Source organism: Sinocyclocheilus grahami, unplaced genomic scaffold (assembly GCF_001515645.1).
Source record: "Sinocyclocheilus grahami isolate Dianchi unplaced genomic scaffold, SAMN03320097.WGS_v1.1 scaffold932.1, whole genome shotgun sequence".
NCBI classification, from domain to species: domain Eukaryota; kingdom Metazoa; phylum Chordata; class Actinopteri; order Cypriniformes; family Cyprinidae; genus Sinocyclocheilus; species Sinocyclocheilus grahami.
In genome coordinates, this window is record NW_015506111.1 from 70,942 (window position 1) to 91,597 (window position 20,656).

Here is a 20,656-nt window from a genome sequence, read left to right on the forward strand (position 1 = left end):
TCAAAAGTTTGGAATAATTATGATTTTTAATGTCTCTACTCACCAAGGCTGCATTTATTTGATTAAAATTACGGTCAAAACAGAAAAAAATGAAATATTATTAGAATTGAAAATAACTCTTTTCTATATGAATATAGTATAAAATGTCATTTATTCCTGTGATCAAAGCTGAATTTTCAGCAATAAATAAATAAATAAAAAATTATATATATATATATATATATATATATATAATTAAAAAAAACACACACACACACACACAGTATATTTAATTTTTTTTGCTTTTTTGTTTGGGAAAGTTAATTTTTGATTCCAAGAATGTTTATTCAAAATAAATGGTTTTCAAAATAAATAACCAAATAGGAACCATATGGGAACGTTGTTTTTGATGGTGCCGACCTAGTAACGGCTATTGATACTGAAATAAGTCATTTCAAATAAGACATAATAACAAGCTTTAGCATGTGCTAACATCAAGGGTGTAGGAGATTTTAGGCAATTGAAAATAACTCTTTTCTATATGAATATAGTATAAAATGTCATTTATTTCTGTGATCAAAGCTGAATTTTCAGCATCATTACGCCAGTCTTCAGTATGTGACATGAAATCATTCTAATATACTGATTTGCTGCTCAATTATTGGTTCTCAATATTTTATTTCATGATTCTTTGATGACATTTGTAACATTAAATGTTTTCCACATTGCTAATAATCCGAAATGTTTCTTGAGCAGCAAATCAGCATATTATTATGATTTCTGAAGAATCATGTGACACTGAAGACTGGAGTAATGATGCTGAAAATTCAGTTTTGGTCACAGAAATAAATTACAGTTTAACAGATATTCACATAGAAAACAGCTATTTTAAATTGTAAAAAATATTTCACAATTTTGCTGTTTTTACCGTATTTTTAATTAAAAAAAATTACAGCTTTGAGCAGAAGAGACTTCTCTAAAAATCTGATTTGCTAGTGTTTGTCGTTCCTGTTGTGTTACATTCACAACATTAAAGAATTAATTTACACATAAATATGACATTTAAAGCAACGTACGTGCGCTATCTGGGAAGCACACGCACATTTAATCGCGCATTCTTACCGTTAATTACCGTTACTCTTAATATCTACTGATATTCACTGAATTGTAAACAGAAAATACTCAAAGACAAAGTCGTAATATCTATATATACTGTAGTCTTATTCTATAACTATAAAATAAATGTCAATACTGTCATCTATACATGAATCATCAGAACCTTTAGCCAAATATAAGAGTAACTATGCAGAATCAGATAATGTTTATATACTACAACCAGAGTAGAAACTAAAGCTGCACGTACAGCGTTATACATTTATATATTCCCATTTACATAGAGCTATATCATCTGCTTTTAGATTGTATTATCAGATAACAAAAAATACAGTAATTACAGTACATAAATAATATAAGAAGTGCTATCAAATATTAAAAACTAAAAAAGAAAAACAACAAAAATAAAGACATATAGGCCTACCCTTAATACGCAAGAAAAGAAGGTCCATTAGGGGCCGCCGTGAGTCCGACTCACAGCGCCGTCTCTTTAAGGTCATTCAGGTTTGGCAAACGTGAACGAAAGTGGCGAGCGAAGCCGTTGGGGCCCGGTTTGGAGGTCAGCTGGTCAGGATACGGGTTTCCCTTGGGACGGTCCAGAGCGCTGGAGTGCCAGCCGGACTCCAGGGGCCCCGGGGCCCCGTACGCAGCCGAACGGCCCTTGGGCTGCATGGAGCCGAGGCCGCGGGGCTCCACGAAACTCCCGCCGCCTTTGGAGGAGGGCAGGGGGTAGTGGAGGTCTGCCGAGGTTTGGTTGGAGGACGAGGATGAGGAGGTGAGATGAAGCAGCTTCCGCAAAGACTTCAGAGGCTGAGAGAGAGAAACAAGGCTTTACTGTACTGATGGAAAACTACAGCACAAAATGTTCACTGCATTGTTTTCAGATCATTTGTGGCCCTGGACCACAAAACCAGTCTTAAGGGTCAATTTTTCAAAATATGGAAGCGGAATAAATATGCTTTCCATTGATGTATGGTTTGTTAGGGTAGGACAATATTTGGCTGAGATACAACTATTTGAAAATCTGGAATCTGTGGGTGCAAAAAAATCTAAATATTGAGGAAGCCTTTAAAGTTGTCCAAATGAAGTTCTTGGCAATGCATATTACTAATCAAAAATTACGTTTTTACGGTATGAAATTTACAAAATATCTTCATGGAACATGATCTTTGCTTAAAGGGTTAGTTCACCCAAAAAATTAAAATTAGCCCATAAATTACTCACCCTCAAGTCATCCTAGGTGTATATGACTTTCTTCTTTCAGACGAATCCAGTCGGAGTTATATTAAAAATGGTCTTTGATCTTTCAAGCTGTTTCATGGCACTCCGCGGGTGTAGCAGTGCTTCAGTCCAAAAGAAGTTAAATAAAAATCGCCCATCCAAAAAAAAATAAATAAATAAAAAAACTCACACGGCTCCGGGGGGTGAACAAAGGCCTCCTGTAGCGAATCGATGCGCTTTTGTAAGAAAAACATCCATATTCAAAACTTAATAATCACTTTATTGTAGCTTGCGCCAACAGTTGTACACGGAAGCAGCTCCGGGAGCATGACGTATGAGGTCAGCGCTGCGCATGCGCCGGTGAGTCTCGTGAAAACCAATGTTTGTTTACAGGAGCAAAGGAAGCAAAGTTTCCTTACTTTAGCAAAGGAAAACCAGTCTCCTCTCGGCTTATATCGAAATCCTCCGACATTCTTCTTTACAAATCCTCGTTTTGTACTTCTAATTAGTGACCGTTGTTTTGTTTTGATCTCTTCAAAAAAAATATTTTTCAGGCTTATATGTCAACCACCCAAATGCAGATCTCCCGTGGGTCCTTAAAAATTCCTAAAATGAGTTGTATCAAACTTAAGGCCATAAAAAGATTTAAATACATTAAATGGTATACGAGATGTCTTGATCATTTCAAGAGGTCTTACAGTTGGGGACGGAAAGACAAGATATGGCTGGATTAAACTTCAAAAGGCAATGATGTCATTGAATAAATATGAGCGCTGCACATTTCAAGTCAAAACGTGGCGCAGATTTCTTTATTTGAATTTATCTGAAGGGAACCGACTGTCCTCAGAAACGTGTCGTTGGCATTTTAAAGGGTTAGTTCACCCAAAAATGAAAATTAGGCTGCATTTTACTCACCCCCGAGGCATCATAGGTGTATATGACCTTCTTCTTTCAGACGAATCCAGTCGGCGTTATATTAAAAATTGTCTTTGATATTTCAAGCTGTTTAATGCCACTCAGCGGGTGTTGCACTGCTTCGGTCCAAAAGAACTTAAAAATCGCCCATCCATAAAAAAAAAGTGTCTCACATGGATTCGGGGAGGTGAACAAAGGCCTTCTGTAGTGAATCGATGCGTTTTTGTAAGAAAAATATCCATATTCAAAAGGTAATAATCATTTTAATTTAGCTTGCGCCAACAGTTGTACACGGAAGCAGCTCCGGGAGCATGACGTATGAGGTCAGCGCTGCGCATGCGCCGGTGAGTCTCGTGAAAACCAGCGTTTGTTTACAGGATCAAAGGAAGCAAAGTTTCCTTACTTTAGTCTCCTCTTGGCTTACTACGAAATCCTCCGACATTCTTCTTTACAAATCCTCGTTTTGTACTTCTAATTCTTGACCGTTGTTTTGTTTCGATCTCTCCTCTGCGTTTCTGTGTCACTTCTGAGCGCCGCTCGGAGCTGCTTCCGTTTACAACAGTGAGCGCAAGCTAGATTCAAGTGATTATTACGTTTTAAATATGGATTTTTTTCTTACAAAAACGCATCGATTCGCTACAGGAGGCCTTTGTTCACCCCCCTGGAGCTGTGTGAGACACTTTTTTTTAATGGATGGGCGCTTTTTATTTCACTTCTTTTGGACTGAAGCACTGCAACACCCGCTGAGTGCCATGATAGAGCTTGAAATGGCCAGGACAATTTTTAATATAACTCCGACTGGATTCGTCTGAAAGAACAAAGTCATATACACCTAGGATGACTTGAGTAATTAGAGTAATTTGTGGGCTAATTTTAATTTTTGGGTGAACTAACCCTTTAATATCCTAATGATTTTTGGCATAAAAGAAAAATCTATAATTTTGACCCATACAATGTATAGTTGGCTATTGCTACAAATATACCTGTGCTACTTATGACTGCTTTTGTGCTCCAGGGTCACATTTATATTTATAATTCAAAGCATAATTTATAGAAATCAAAAACTGAATATCTTTTATATTTAAAAAAATATATATTTTTCTATCATTTATTTATACCTTTATATAATATACATAATTTATACACAAGTTATTTACAGAATTTATAAAAAATTATATAATCTTTTTATATAATTTACATAATTTATATGTACATTTATAACTTTTTTATAAACACATTATGTTTATAAAGTAATTAAAAACTGAATCCTTTTTATATATCAAATTTATTTATATATTATAATTTTTATATGCAGTGTATATGCAATTTAATGCATTATTTATAAAAAATCCAAAACTGGCTCTTTTGATTATATAACATATTGAGCTGTAACCACACAAGTGTACTATTAATAAACCCTATTATGCATTATTTCTGTGTGGGTATTTTATTCCTGGAATTGAACAATTTTAACAATTCCAGGTGTTACTTCAAACCAAAAATGTACTTTCATATTGATTATAATTAAATTATGTAAAGTATAATTGTTTTTCTTGAAATAGCTCTATAGCACATGCATCACAGCGCTGTCTATGAAATCTATTCATAACTAATATGTTCCTGTAATAATAAAAAACACTATTACTTTCTATGTAAATTAGGCTCATTATACATTAAGGCATGTTCATGAGTTATTTTTCTTTTATATTATTTCATAGCTATTATGAACACTATTCTTTAAAAGTTTGGGGTCCGTAAGATTTTTTTAGTTTTTTTTAATAATACTTGTATTCATCAAGGATGCATTAAATTGATCAAAAGTGACAGTAAAACATTTATAATGTTACAAAAGGTTTCAATTTCAAATAAATGCTGGAAAAAAATAAAATCCTGAAAAATAAAATGCATCAATAATTCCACAAAAATATTGGGCAGCACAACTGTTTTCAGCATTGATAATAATCAGAAATGTTTCTTGGTGACACTGAAGACTGGAGTAATGATGCTGAAAATTCAGCTTTGATCACAGAAATAAATTACATTTTAAAATATATTCACATAGAAAACAGTTATTTGAAATTGTAATAATATTTCAATTTTTTTTACTGTATTTTGATCAAATAAATGCAGCCTTGCAGAGCAGAAGAGACTCTTTCAAAAACATTAGAAAATCTTACCGACCCCAAATTTCTGAACGCTAGAAGGGTATATGCATGTTTTATTTCTGAATGCATATTAACATGCAGTTCTTTTATGTAAAGCTCTTTATGAATCAAGCCGTTCTAGTGTGACAGTGTGTGTATCTCTGCTGATGATCCGTTCATATGAAGTGTGAGTGAGCACCTGTGAGTGTGTGTCGAGCGCTCTCTCCGCGGGCCAGTCTGCGTCCCGCTCCGGATCCTGCTCTCGCTCTCGCTCTCGGTCGCGGCTGCGGGTGCGATGTCTGCTGCCCTGGTGTGTGTACGAGCGGGACGCTTTCTGCATCAGCGCCTGATCCGGCCCCTCGCTCGACACCTGACCAATCACACGCCGCACAGCGCTGTCAATCACCTCCACATCACAACAGCACAACAGAGAACAACAGCCCCGCGCGGAAACAAGCATAATACTTTTTTATTTTTTAATACTCTTTTTATTCTCTTGTTTTATTCTTTATTATTATTATCATTAGCCAGATTAGACAGTAAAAACACTGATAGTTTTTCACAACATCATATTATTATTGTTTTTAATATATTATTTTTATCATAATATTACACATATATATATATATATATATATATATATTATCATGTTTTTTATTTATATATGTATATATATATATATAAAACGTAACAAATATATTAATTTTCTGCATAATAAAATTACTGTATAACTAATAATATTACATATAATATATAATATTAATATTTTTAATATCACTGTTATTAATTTATATATATATATATATATTTATTATTATTATTATGTTTTATGATGATGGTTAATCAAAATAGACAGTAAGAACACTAATGGCATCTTACAACATCATATTTATTATTTTAAGTATTACTTAATATTAATATTATTATTACTTTTTATGACTATTAGTTTATATTAATTTTCATACTATTATTAATATAACATTTTATTATGATGATGATTATTATTTCATTATAATTAACCAAATTAGACAAAGCAAAAACACTAATGGCTTTTCACAACATCATAATATTATTATTTCAATATTTTATATAATTTTGTTTACTTCCAAATGATTCCAGAAGAAATTAATAAGTTTAACTTTATTTTTATTATTATATTTTTACAGGTAAAAAAATAACACAAAATAAGTCTAATTTCTGTAATATAATAACCAAAATAATCATGTTTGTTTGGACATTATTTTGTTCATAAATTAAGCATCATAAATTAATTTCAGCACACAAATACTACCATGCTACAACTTACAAATGCATTTTACAATAATATAGTGTTGCTTACTTGCATTTCAGAAATGAAAATGGCCTCTTGCATTACATAAAATGCACTTCATTTTCTATAAGCAAAATATAATTTCCTACAGTTCTTCTTTGATTTTGGGCTGCAATATGACATGAATATGTGTTCAACCTCAATCTGTTTCTGCGGAAAAACATGCCAACCACAGGATGCAAGTATGGGCGGAGTCATTCTAATGAGACGATGGCATCACAGACCTGACAGCCAATGAGGAGACACGCGCCCAGCCCACTGGAGCAGAAGTGATTAGTGCTGTTAATCATGCAGCGCAGCGGTTTAGTGTGTGCTAGCGGATTGTACAGTATGTGTGAGACTGCTGTACCATTGCTGTGGCCACTAGGGGACGCTCTCTCTCAGAGGAGCTGCGCGTGAAGCTCCTCTGAGAGTGAAAGAGAGGAAACAGAGCTTTCCTCACGACTGGCCGTCGCTCGTCATCAGCGTCTGTCTGCAACACAAGAGCACAACACTCACACATCCGCCACCCCACTCCACTGTGTGTCTGATTAGGGCTCATACAATTATTTGTACTATTTATTATTTGTACATTTTCAAATTTTTTTTGTTAGTTCTTATTAATATTTTGAATTAGTTTTTATATTTTCCATGTTCATTTTAAAATTTAGTTAAAGTTTTTGCTCATTTAGTCTCTATCGGTTTTTTCATCTATATAGTTTTTATTCATTTTTTTATTTCAGCTTTAGTTTCGGATATTTTAGCGCATCGAACACAGTAAAAACACTGATAGTTTTTCCACAACATCCTATACAGTATATATTACGGATGGGCATTCCAAGCAAAAAATAATATTCGAAAATCGCTGGGTATTATTCGATTATTATTCGAAAATCGCACCCCTCCCCCGCATGCACGCACAAACAATGTTTAATTTAGACGATAGGCTATCTTAAATCAAGCCAGATAATGATTGCAACGTGCTGAAACATATGAATATAATAAACATAACCGAATGACGGCCCTTATTAACATAAAAGTCCGTCGATTAGCATAAATCAACTGCTCATAAGGCTATGGGCGAATTCCAAACGTCTTTTTTGCGCCCTTGAAGGGCACTTCGGGAAGGGGACGCCATTTTTAGAGACGTTCCAAACGAAAGTGAACAACTGAATCCCGTCACGAAGATTCGTGATTAATGATCGTGATCTCTAGATTATAAAACACTGCATTCGGTCAGCAATGTAACGCGGCTGTAACGTGTAGAGACCTCGGCTTGTAACTATACTCTAATTACTATTTTAAAAATTATAACGCCTTAAATTACCCCGTTACTAAAAAAGTAATCAAATTACAGTAACGCGTTACTGCCCAACACTGGTCCGCGCACAACTCTTATTTGACATCGTCCCAAGTTACTGTAACCATTATATGCCTTAAATTACCCCGTTACTAAAAAAGTAATCAAATTACAGTAACGCGTTACTGCCCAACACTGGTCCGCGCACAACTCTTATTTGACATCGTCCCAAGTTACTGTAACCATTATATGCTACGCAAGTCTACAGTGTGCGCGTGAGACAATGTGTTCTTCTGTTGTCTTTGACAGCTTTTAGGTGCATTACTGACAGCGCCACCCTCTGCTTACATGAATGCGTCACCACCGCATCAGCACGGAAAACATGGGGACATTTTTTAAGGCAATAATCGCACAACCTATTCGATATTCTATAATTAAATCAACTAATCGAACATTCGAAAATCGTGACCCATCCCTAGTATATATATATATATATATATATATATATATGTGGGTCAAAGACGATAAGATTTCCGCATCAAAGGAAATTTACAAAAGTGATTATATGTCCATAGAAAACACATTAAATGTAAGTAAAGTGTCTACTTTTAAGGTTCCAAATAAGTTTTTTGGAGAATAAAATGTTAAAATTTGGTTGAAATAATGTTACGTTGTCATTCAGTGTAACACAATATTTACGTAAAGATTCAAACAACACGCTTATTCTGATTTGTACATATTAAAATATATAAAAGAATAAGGGAGCATATTACATTTTATTGTGTTTTAAGTGAGTAAACAAATTATTATTGACAAATGGGCAAAACCTAGGATAGTGGCAAATTTAAAAAATGTAATATTACAACTAATTATTATTTGGGGTGAAAGTAATTAGTCTTTTAATGTGCCATAAATAGATTTTTGTTGTAAATACGCTTGACAAGATTGTTACACTGAATGAGATTTTAGTGGGTGTCTTCTGTAAATCAGGGGAAAATGTATGATATTTATTTTTTGTTCGGAAAAACAAAAACAAAATTGCAATTAAATTAAACAGAAAACTTTTTTAATTTTTTGGGGAAACACAACAACAATTTAAAGCAGTATTACACTTATTGTTTTTATGCTCAAACCCTTTTTCATCTTTGACCCATATATAGTAAAAACACTAATGCATCTTACAACATATTTATTATTTTAAGCATTACATAATATTAATATTACTATTATTACTTTTTATGACTATTAGTTCATACTCATTTTCATACTATTATTAATATTACATTTTATTATGATAATTATAATTTCATTATAATCAACCAGATGAGACAAAGCAAAAACACAAATGGCTTTTCACAACATCATAATATTATTATTTCAATATTATTTTATATTAATAGTTGTACGATAGAAGCTAATTTTATATTAGTTTCTATCATTTTTATTAGGTTTTCTCATCTATATAGTTTTTATACATTTTTATAAAAAGTTATTTTAGCACATCAAATTGAACTAAGTTTTAGTTTTTTATTTTAAATTGTATTTTCTTCCAAGTAACGTAAACATTTTTTAATGGTTTCAGTTTTAGTTAACAACAATAACCTGCAAACTAATCAACTACCCTAACAGATTTTAACGCTCTAGAAATCTGAGATTGATTAGGGTTTACAATTAAATATAAATATAAATATTTAATGTTTTTATTTTAAAAGGGCTCATATCATGACAAATCCATTTCTTTAAATTTTTTATATTTTGAATGAGTTTTTATATTTTCCATTTTCGCTTTAATTTTTGTTAGTTTTTGTAATTTTGTTTCTGTCACTTTTATTAGTTGTTATTGTTTTGTCTATATAGTTTTAATAATAACTTTTAGTTTTAGTTATTTTAGTACTTCCAGATAACTTAAAATGAGCTGAAAAGAAGAGTTTTTAAACATTTTATTTGATTTCAGTTCATGTTTATTTTATATTTTATTTTATTTCAAGCAAAAACAAAAACAAACAAAAAGCTTTTGCTTTTAATTAACAATAATAACTCTGTAAACAGGTTACCCTACCTGAGAGATTTTAACTTTCTAGAAACAACTGAATATTGATTATGGGTTAAATAATGAATTATAAAAATCCAACTTTTTGGTCTTTTAAAAAAATATGTGATATTCGGTGAAAAACGACTTAAGCTTTGGACTGTTCCTCTCACAAAGCTATCATGTGACTTCAAAAGACTGGGTGGAGTCGGGTGACGGGTCTGGTTTACACTCTACTAGTCACTTACACACACATTAAACTGTAAGACATAAACACGTGACACACACACACAGACTCACGGTTTGAGACTTCTTCTTCTTCTTCTTGATGGATCTGAAGAAGCCTTGTTTCTCCTTCTCTTTGGTGGGTTCTGGAGGACTCATGTCCCGCGTCTCAGACCCCGTCCTCATCAAACAAGACACACTTTAATACAACCCATGCTTACAATCTCTGTTTATTTTATTATCATTTTTATTTTATTCATATTTTTAAAAAAAAGTGTTATATGTCTACATAGTTTTCATTCATTTTTATTTGTTTCAGTTTTAGTTATTTTAGTACTTCAAGTTAAACTAAACAAAACTGAGAAATGTTGCCTTGGTAACGAACTTAAATAGGGCTGCCACTAATTACTATTTTTATTTTCGATTAATCCATCGACTAATTTATCGATTAATCTAAGCGATTCATTTCCCACAAAAAAAATCAACAATTTTACTTAAGAACATTTTATTAAACTATATTTTATTAAACCAAATGAAGTCCAAATTTCGATGAAATCCTTTTTTTAAAGCAAAAGTAAAGTGCATCCATCTCATAGTCCAAATCACTGAAATCAGAGTTCAGTATTATAGTGTACATATCCACGTGTTCTAGTCTACTACTAATACAATTATAATCAAAAAACACTTTTTAAAGGAGTATTTACCAGAAATGTTATTTAGCAGAATTTATTTAGGGGAAAAATGTAAATGTACAGATTTTTTAATTTTTTTAATTTTTTTTAATAAAATCAATTAATTGGAGATGCTTTTGATTGTTAAAATTTAATGGAACCATTAAAATGGAATCCAGATAATAATGGAAAACAGAATTTCGTAGAGATAAAACTGTAAAACTCAATTAATTAGACAGGCTTTTTTATTAATAACATTTAATTTAACCATTGAAACAGAGTATAGAAAAATGAAAAGGGAACAAAACTGAATTTGGAAATAAAACGGATTTCATAGGGCCCTATAATTATAATAAATTTTTTTGTGGTAATAAAAATAGATGTAAGTGAACAACAGCTTTTAAAATACATATATAATAGCAATGAGGCAATAATAATTAGTTCAAATAAAGTATCAAAAGCAAGAAATCATACGGTTTTATTGAACAAAACTGTTAAAATACATATTGTATTATAAACAATAGAGCTAATGTATATTACGCATTACAATAAAGGCCTGCAGGGGGCGCCAACGGCCTGATGATTGTTTTTACACATTACTGTGCGATCTAATCCTTGTTTAATATAGACCAAGCACCATTTCATTCAAATGTCAACTTAATCTTTAATATTTGGCCATTTCTTTAGGACAGAAATGCTATAGCCACTGTAATTAAAAGAAGACGTGGACATCAAAACGTGTAAACTCAGAGTGAGGGGTTGAGCTTTTATTTTGAAACCGCGATGTATTCTCCTGAGTTTGCGTAGATTTATAAATGATTTACCTTACAAATCTGATGAAACTGCACATGTTGTGTTCCCAGATGAACGTTATAATAAACCCAAACTCACAACAACATGCAGAGATGGAGTTTGAGATGCTCCACACTCATGTAAATGATAACAGTTCCTGTGAACGGAGCCGCCGTGTAACGCATGTACTTAACCTACACGCATGTAAATAATTAAAGCGCATATACTGTATTAGAACGGCATTGCATATAATTAATTAAATCGTAGCGTTTGTGAATTCATAATTATGCTTAATTATGATTTTTAAATGGGTTTAATATATCATGCAGCCTTGGGAAACCGTCTAATAATGTGTTTTATGGATTCTCGTCCGTGAAATGCGCCACTTCCGGTATTTTGCCGGTTAGTCGACGCGAGCAAAATGAAGTCGAGGATTTTTTTTAAATCGAATAGTCGAATAAAATCGACGAATCGCGACAGCCCTAAACTTAAATAAAACACGTTTTTTATATTTTATTTTATTTACTGTTTATTTTATTTTGAGTAAGGAACATGTTTTAATGGTTTTAGTTTTAATTAACAAGAATTACCATGGAAACTGGTCACCTGAGATTTCTCTAAAAACAAGTTAATTATAACAATAATGATAGTTTGTTTTAATTTTTATTTTCATATCACGACTATTCCAATTGTGAATAAGTGAATAATGACTTAAATTTAGAGTTTTTATTTTTAAATTTAGATTCATTTCCTGTTTGTCACTTCCTGCTTGACTGTCCAATGCACTCAAGTATCAGAAATAATTGTAAAAAGCATTCATTGCCTCATGGCTATTAATATAAATATATTTGTTCCATAATTTGTTTATTCCAAGCACAGGAAAGTTACACATTTTTAAAAATACAGTCCTTGCATTATATATTTTTTCACGTTATCATGGAAAAAAGTTTAATTCAAATTACATTTTGGTCGAGCCAAATAATAGTAGCACATACAAATGTATTTAGCATATTTAGAGTAGGGCACTAATAGAGTGTGTCAGTGCATCATCCTCACCATGGGTCGTATGTGGGTTGGTGTATGTTGTGGCTGCTGTCCATCGTGACTCCTGAACTCTCGTGGAACGAGTTATCGGGTCTGGGAGACGGCACTGATCAAAACAGAACAACATCAACATATTAATGAGATTAATGCGCTGAGATCAACCAGTGTTACAGAAAGCAACTAATTATATTGCACTGTTATAGTAACTTTTGCATTACTTCTCATTCTTTTTTTTTTTTTTTTTCAAAGTGGTATTTGTTTTGGTGGGTTTTGATTGTCCTTCCAGCATAGTTAGCATGCAATGACTGTACTGCGACGCATGCGGTGTTGACAGTTTTGTTGATTATAATGGGAGCAATTTAATTTGATTTGCATCGTGCCTGCAGTGTAGAGACAGTAGCAAGCACTGCTTGAACCTATAATACGTGACTACAGTATACAGGCAACAGAGAACTTTTCAATGGCATTCATTAAAGAACAAATAAGACAACATAGAAAGAAATTAAATAAAACTAAATAATAAAATTAAAAAGTAACAAAACTCTGGCATCATGATAAAACATTACTTTGTTGTTATTTATTACGCATGCATCTACATTACGCGACTACAGTATGGGGAACGGAGAGTTTTTCAATTGCATTTGTCAGTAAATAAATTAGAGAACATAAAAAATAAAGTAAAACAAAATATTTAATTTAGTTTAATCTAATTTAATACATTAACAAAATAACCCTGGTATTATGATAAAAACATTATTGTTATTAATTTATTATTTATTATGCATTAACTACAGTACGGGGAACAGTTTTCAATTGCATTTGTTAATAAATAGACAACAAAAAAATAAATTAAATTGAACTGAATTATAAACTAATACATTTTTATAAATTAATTAAATTAATCCCGGTATAACGATAAAACACTCCTTTGTTGTTGTTTTTTTTATTATTTAATATGTATGCACTACAGTAAGAGGAACGGTTTTCAACTGCAGGTTTTCCATTGCATTCTTTACTAAATAAATTAGACAATATAGACTTTTTTTTTTTAATTATATTTAATTATTATTATAAATTATATTTTATTATAACTAGTATTATGATAAAACATTACTTTATTGTTTGTTTTTATTATGCATGCACTTAGAGTACATGACTACAGCATGAGGAACAGAGAGGTGTTCAATTGCATCTGCTAATAAATGAATTAGACAACATAGAAATCAAATCAAATTAAATTAAATTCTGAATTAAATAGTAAGAATTATTATATATTATGATAACACATTATACTTTATATATATATATATATATATATATATATATATATAAAGTATAATGTGTTATCATAATATATAATAATTCTTACTATTTAATTCAGAATTTAATTTAATTTGATTTGATTTCTATGTTGTCTAATTCATTTATTAGCAGATGCAATTGAACACCTCTCTGTTCCTCATGCTGTAGTCATGTACTCTAAGTGCATGCATAATAAAAACAAAGTACTTTATCGTTCGCTTGCAAAGAACAATCTGATGGCATGTACATTTCTTGTAACTTGTCACTGCAAACTCTGTCTATATCATTTGTTAAAATCAGAAGCATCATGTGCATAAGTGTGAGGAGACTGACCCCTGTAGAAGCTCCCGACCCGTCGCGGCACTGAGTCGCTGTACATCATGCGGTTCTCTTTGGCCGATCCGCTGTCATCTGCGAGCTGCTCGTGATAAACACCTCCCTGCAGCATCAACATTTGTCAAAGACCCTTTCCAGCTGAAAAAGTGCTGCGTGTAACACTGAGGACATTATTTATCATGAATAGTGACGATTTCCCCTGTGTTTAAACTCCAAACAGAAGAAAACACAACCGAAATGCCTCCGTCTGAATGAGAGAGCAAAGCAAACAGAAAAATGGGCAGCAGAAAGAGGAGTATGAAGAGAAGGAGGTATAGAGACAGTGAAAGAGAGGGAAAGCAGGATGGTGCGGACCTCGCTCTTTTGCCGTGGTGCGTGAAAGGTGGTGGTGTTGTCCCGTGTGGACTCCCGGATTAAAGGTCGCGTGTGACTGACCTCTGCGGCCGCGGGGTCGCTCTGTTTATGGAGAGATGAGAGCAGGTGAAGCACAAAGTGCCCGCACACATTCATACAAACACCCTGTTACAAACCCTAGTGAGCTGCCTACCTAAACAACACACTCAGACATCATACTGTACACAAACTAGACAGACAGACAGACAAACAGATAGATAGATAGATAGATAGATAGATAGATAGATAGATAGATAGATAGATAGATAGATAGATAGATAGATAGATAGATAGATAGATAGATAGTTCCTGTCATTCAAATTCAAATTCAAAATGTTTTGTGGTCAATTAAAATCACATTCACTCCCATCAACCGAAAGGGAGCCAATATTTTAATTCTAAATTTTGTAGAATGTTGCCTTAGAAGCTAGCAGCCTATGTAGACAATAGACACTGGGGCAGCTTATTAAGGTTTGGAACGGATCCTAATATTTACAAGCCACACGTCCAGACTTCACCCAGACCCAGGATGGGCAACTCCAATCCTGTAGAACTACTGTCATGCAGAGTTTAGCTCCAACCTTGACCAAACACACCTGCCTGCAATTTTCAACCTGCAAACTTGAAGACTATGGATGGATTTTTCAGGTCTGACTGATTAGGGATGGAGCTAAACACTGGAGCTAAAGCTGTCCACTCCTCATCCAGACCCACCACTGGACCAACTCTACACACTTCACGAACACTCACAGGCATCATAAAGCATGCTGCAATGCTCTGCGCTAGCAAATCACTAAAGAAAGTGAAAGAGGTCTGGAGGACTGACCCTGATGTCGTCTAATCCCGTTTCCCGCGACACAGCATTGTCCATGTGTCTCGGCAGGGTCCGATGCTGTAGCTGAGGGGTCAGGAGCTGTAGACTGCTGGCCCTCGTGGACATCCCTTGCCCCACTGCCAATCCGCCCGCCTCACCTCCGTGGGGTCGCCCCCGTTCCCTCCGCACATACATGGAGTGCCTATGCGGCCTCTGCTGGGAGGAAAACGGGCTGGTGTAGCCCATGCCGTAGGGGAACTCATGGGGTGCCGAAAGAGACAGTCCCCCTGTGGGGTCAAGCGGATCTACAGGGTTTCCGTCACTCTTCTGCCTTGATGAGGAACGGCGGGTGGACGGCTCAGCCATGCTTCCATCCCGTTCCAGTTTGCTGCGACGCCCCACTGCGGGACTGTGTCCGGAACGCTCCCCGTGTTGCAGGGATGGACTGCCCGGCGCTGGCAAGTTCAGGTTCATGTTGAGGTCCAAGCAGCTGCTGGGGAAGTAGCGCGGAGAGCCAGCGGGGTCATCTGGGTGCAGTCGCATGTCGCTGAGGTTGCTCACGGATTTGGCGTCGCTAAGCACTCCGTGACTCTTGGACAAACTCAGGTACGAAGACGACCCCTTTCCACCCAAAGATGAGCCGTGGCGGCTCTGTTTCTCCCGGTCCCCCGCCAAAGTGCTGGTCTTGCCCTCCACAAAGGAATGGCGGTTCTGGGAGCGAGGCGTGTTGGATTTCAGGTATTTGGGCACCGGTCCGTCCGCCGGTTTGCCAAAGTCAAAATCGCCTGCTTTCGATTTGGCCTCTTTGGCGTGATGCAGGCTGGCCAGGTCTTTACCGCACGACGCCGAGCGGTTGAGCGGCTGAAAGGATTTGGGGTGCATCACCGGACTCAGGCTGTTGGGAGATGGTACCGACCCATTCAGGAATGCCTCGGTGCTGGACGGGTGGAGGTCTTCGTTCCCGTGGCGGGGCAGACTGGAACAGTCGCGGCTGTTTGAGCGATGGTGACTTGAACTCTTGACCACATGACCCCTAAAGACCCATTAAAAATTAAAGTATGCAAACCTTGGTGACTGTATGCAACACTGTTTGAGGAAAACAGTTTTTTGGATCTGTCTGTCTGTCTATCTATCTGTCTATCTGTACCTGTTTGTCTATCTATCTATCTATATATCTGTCTGTGCCTGTTTGTCTGTCTATCTATCTATATATCTGTCTGTGCCTGTTTGTCTATCTATCTATCTATATATCTGTCTGTGCCTGTTTGTCTATCTATCTATCTATATATCTGTCTGTGCCTGTTTGTCTATCTATCTATCTATATATCTGTCTGTGCCTGTTTGTCTATCTATCTATCTATATATCTGTCTGTGCCTGTTTGTCTGTCTATCTACCTATCTATCTATCTATCTATCTATCTGTCTATCTATCTGTCTATCTGTGCCTGTTTGTCTATCTATCTATCTATCTATCTGTCTGTGCCTGTTTGTCTGTCTATCTACCTATCTATCTATCTATCTATCTATCTATATATCTGTCTGTGCCTGTTTGTCTGTCTATCTACCTATCTATCTATCCATCTATATATCTGTCTGTGCCTGTTTGTCTATCTATCTATCTATCTATCTGTCTGTCTGTCTGTCTGTCTATCTATCTATAGCATTTGGTGCACTGTATTTCTGTATGGAATACCTGATGACCTACTAAATGTAGCACAATTGTGTAATATTCTGTATCCCATAATGCAATGCATTTAAATGGACTTTCTATAAATTTTACTTGACCTTGACTTGCAGAATGATGAATATAAATGAAGTAAGACTCATTATTTGCTGCCAAAAGCTAAAAATTGTACACAAAACTGGATTAAAAATGCAAAATTAACTATTTTCGAGTTGTAAATGTAATAAGTCACCATGTCACCAAAAATAGCATACTACTATTTGAAATATTGCATACTTAACCAGATAATTAGCCAGTATACAATAAGTACACTAGTTTTCCATTCCAATCACAGCCCATCACTGTAACATTGACTCTCCTCAGTCTGATTTCATTACTCCTCCTGACCTGCTGGGGGCGCTGTTGTCCAGGAGCGGTTTCCTCTTGGAGGAGCGGACGGGTGTGGGTGTGAGTGGGCCGGGTCGCTCCGTCAGGCGCTGAGTCTGGAAGGCGTGGTGGTTCAGACTCTGTTCAGTCAGATAGCGCTCATTCGGGTTTAACAACAACAGGTTCTGAAAATACAAACCACAATGACATGGATAATCCTGGTTGACAGTCTCAACCATTCGATCCTATGAAAACATTTCACAGCGAAATCGAAAGAAAAAACTTGAGAAAAAAAGCCTATTTTTTTCAATTATTTTCATGAAAACTAAGCACATTTCTTTAATTCTGATTATTATAATGAATTGAAAATTTTTACTTACAGTACCTTCCTATACAATTTTCTGTGTATTGTACTATATTTTAGAATATACATATATATACTATCTTATAGAAATATATCATTCTTATAGTAATATATAATTATCTTACATTTTATTATAAATTAAATTAAAACATTTAATTACTATAAAGGAACTACAACTGCTACATTATATATAATTACTTTATGAATGTAAATCTATATTTTATTCTATATATATATATATATATATATATATATATATATATATATATATATATATATATATATATATATATATATATACACAACGACACAACGATCTGTTGGACAAGATACGATATAAAGCTGCTCTTATATGAATAGCCATGCGTTAGCAGCTATTGCACATAATGAAACGATAAGGAAGTGTTTTACAAACACACGTGAAAAGCAGACAACCTTTGCTTGTGCGTAATGAGCAAATCACGATGAAGATTACGTTTATGTGTTCATGTACTCATATATTGAGGCGGCAGAGGCTGAAAAAACCACGAGCTTCAGTAGGTCTATGTGTAGTGAATGAAACCGCATGTCTGCGCCATTAATTTCCACGAGGGGCAGACTGGGAAAAAAATCTCACACTCATACACCCACAACAAATTCTGAAACATGGACAACCCTATTTCTTGTATGGACCTCACATAAAAAAGGTTTAAATCCTCAGGTTTGGGACATGCAAAATAATTAAAAGTTCTCTCCTGAACTGCACCTTCACTTCCATTTTTCTTTTCAGTCTCTTTATTTTGCCCTGATATCTATCTCTATAAAAGCATATACATCAACTCAAATACGGTTATCTAATAAGCATGTGTCCTATTCGGTGAACTAAACTCCTGAAACATTGGTGTCTCTTTGTATATGATAGTTTTCTCAAAATAAGTAAAATGCTCATGAAGTTACTCAGAGCGGTTCTAGAGATTACGTTTATGTGTTCATGTACTCATATATTGAGGCGGCAGAGGCTGAAAAAACCACGAGCTTCAGTAGGTCTATGTGTAGTGAATGAAACCGCATGTCTGCGCCATTAATTTCCACGAGGGGCAGACTGGGAAAAAAATCTCACACTCACTTGGATGGACATTGACCAGGTATGGATGTGGCAAGACTATTGTTAGCCCTTAGACAGGGCACACGATCGCTGGATGGCTATATTCAAGAATATTTAGCCATCGCTCATTATTCAGATCTGCCGGACTGTGTTTTGATAGCCTTTTTTTATGAGGGCATTAATCAACCGTTAAAATCCAAACTCATTCACGAGGGTCCACGTTCATCAAGTCAGTGTATGGACTTTGTTGACGGTTGGTTCAGCGTTCACTGTGGGTATCGCGGAGGAGCACGGCTCCGCACTCGCTCATGTAATAGCGGCCACACTAGAGCACGCTCACAAAATGGCGGCGACAGCGGAGCACGCTCACAAGATGGCGGACACAACAGCACCCAGTCATGTCACAGCTGCCCATCATGAGTCAAGTCTAGTCACAGTGGATCATCATGAGTCAGGTCTAGTCACAGCTGATCTTCCTGAGTCGAGTTTAGTCACAGTTGATCATTATCATGAGTCAAGTCAAGTTACAGTTCATTATCATGAGTCAAGTCAAGTCACCGCTGATCTTCCGGAGTCCAGTCAAGTCACAGCTGATCTCCCTGAATTCAGTCAATTCACGGTTGATCATCATGAGTCAGGTCAAGTCACAGTTCATTATTATGAGCCTAGTCAAATCACAACAGATCTTCCTGAGTCGAGTCTATTCACAGCTGATCTCCCTGAGTTCAGTTAAACCACAGTTGATCATCACGAGTCAAATCAAGTCACAGGTTATTATCAGGAGTCTAGTCAAGTCACAGCTGATAGTCATGAGTCTAGTCAAGTCACAGTTTATTATCATGAGTCTAGTCCAGTCACAGCTGATATTCACAAGTCTAGTCAATTCACAGCTGATCTTCCTGAGTCAAGTCTAGTCACAGCTGATTTTCCTGAGTCAAGTCTAGTCACAGCTGATCTTCCTGAGTCAAGTCTAGTCACAGTTGATCATCACGAGTCAAATCAAGTCACAGGTTATTATCATGAGTCTAGTCCAGTCACAGCTGATAGTCATGAGTCTAGTCAAGTCACAGTTTATTATCATGAGTCTAGTCCAGTCACAGCTGATATTCACAAGTCTAGTCAATTCACAGCTGATCTTCCTGAGTCAAGTCTAGTCACAGCTGATTTTCCTGAGTCAAGTCTAGTCACAGCTGATCTTCCTGAGTCAAGTCTAGTCACAGTTGATCATCACGAGTCAAATCAAGTCACAGGTTATTATCATGAGTCTAGTCCAGTCACAGCTGATAGTCATGAGTCTAGTCAAGTCACAGTTTATTATCATGAGTCAAGTCCAGTCACAGCTGATATTCACAAGTCTAGTCAATTCACAGCTGATCTTCCTGAGTCAAGTCTAGTCACAATTGATCTCCCTGAGTCGAGTCTAGTCACAGTTGATCATCACGAGTCAAATCATGTCACAGGTTATTATCATGAGTCTATGAGTCTACTCGCTGATAGTTATGAGTCAAATCGAGTCACAATTTATTTTCATGAGTCTAGTCAAGTCACAACTGATCGTCTGATCGTCAGTC

General features: G+C 35.3%; 1 protein-coding gene across 4 annotated transcripts in view; it reads right to left on the minus strand.

The window, feature by feature from the left end:
- Window positions 1–902: 902 nt before the first annotated feature.
- The window catches only part of LOC107564405 (cyclin-dependent kinase-like 5), a 28,624-nt gene continuing 8,870 nt past the window's right edge, over window positions 903–20,656 (minus strand). The window contains exons 5-13 of one of the 4 annotated variants that reach the window (XM_016249494.1): window positions 17,659–17,822; window positions 15,600–16,620; window positions 14,735–14,836; window positions 14,378–14,483; window positions 12,755–12,848; window positions 10,311–10,416; window positions 7,052–7,174; window positions 5,572–5,742; window positions 903–1,902 (exon numbers count right to left, since the gene is read on the minus strand). In XM_016249494.1, the coding sequence (XP_016104980.1) occupies window positions 1,567–1,902; window positions 5,572–5,742; window positions 7,052–7,174; window positions 10,311–10,416; window positions 12,755–12,848; window positions 14,378–14,483; window positions 14,735–14,836; window positions 15,600–16,620; window positions 17,659–17,822 (2,223 nt within the window). In that variant the 3' untranslated portion in view covers window positions 903–1,566. Of the gene's footprint in view, window positions 1,903–5,571; window positions 5,743–6,840; window positions 6,961–7,051; window positions 7,175–10,310; window positions 10,417–12,754; window positions 12,849–14,377; window positions 14,484–14,734; window positions 14,837–15,599; window positions 16,621–17,658; window positions 17,823–20,656 lie in introns of those variants that run through there. The other 3 variants (XR_001606223.1, XM_016249495.1, XM_016249496.1) reach the window with 3 other exon arrangements.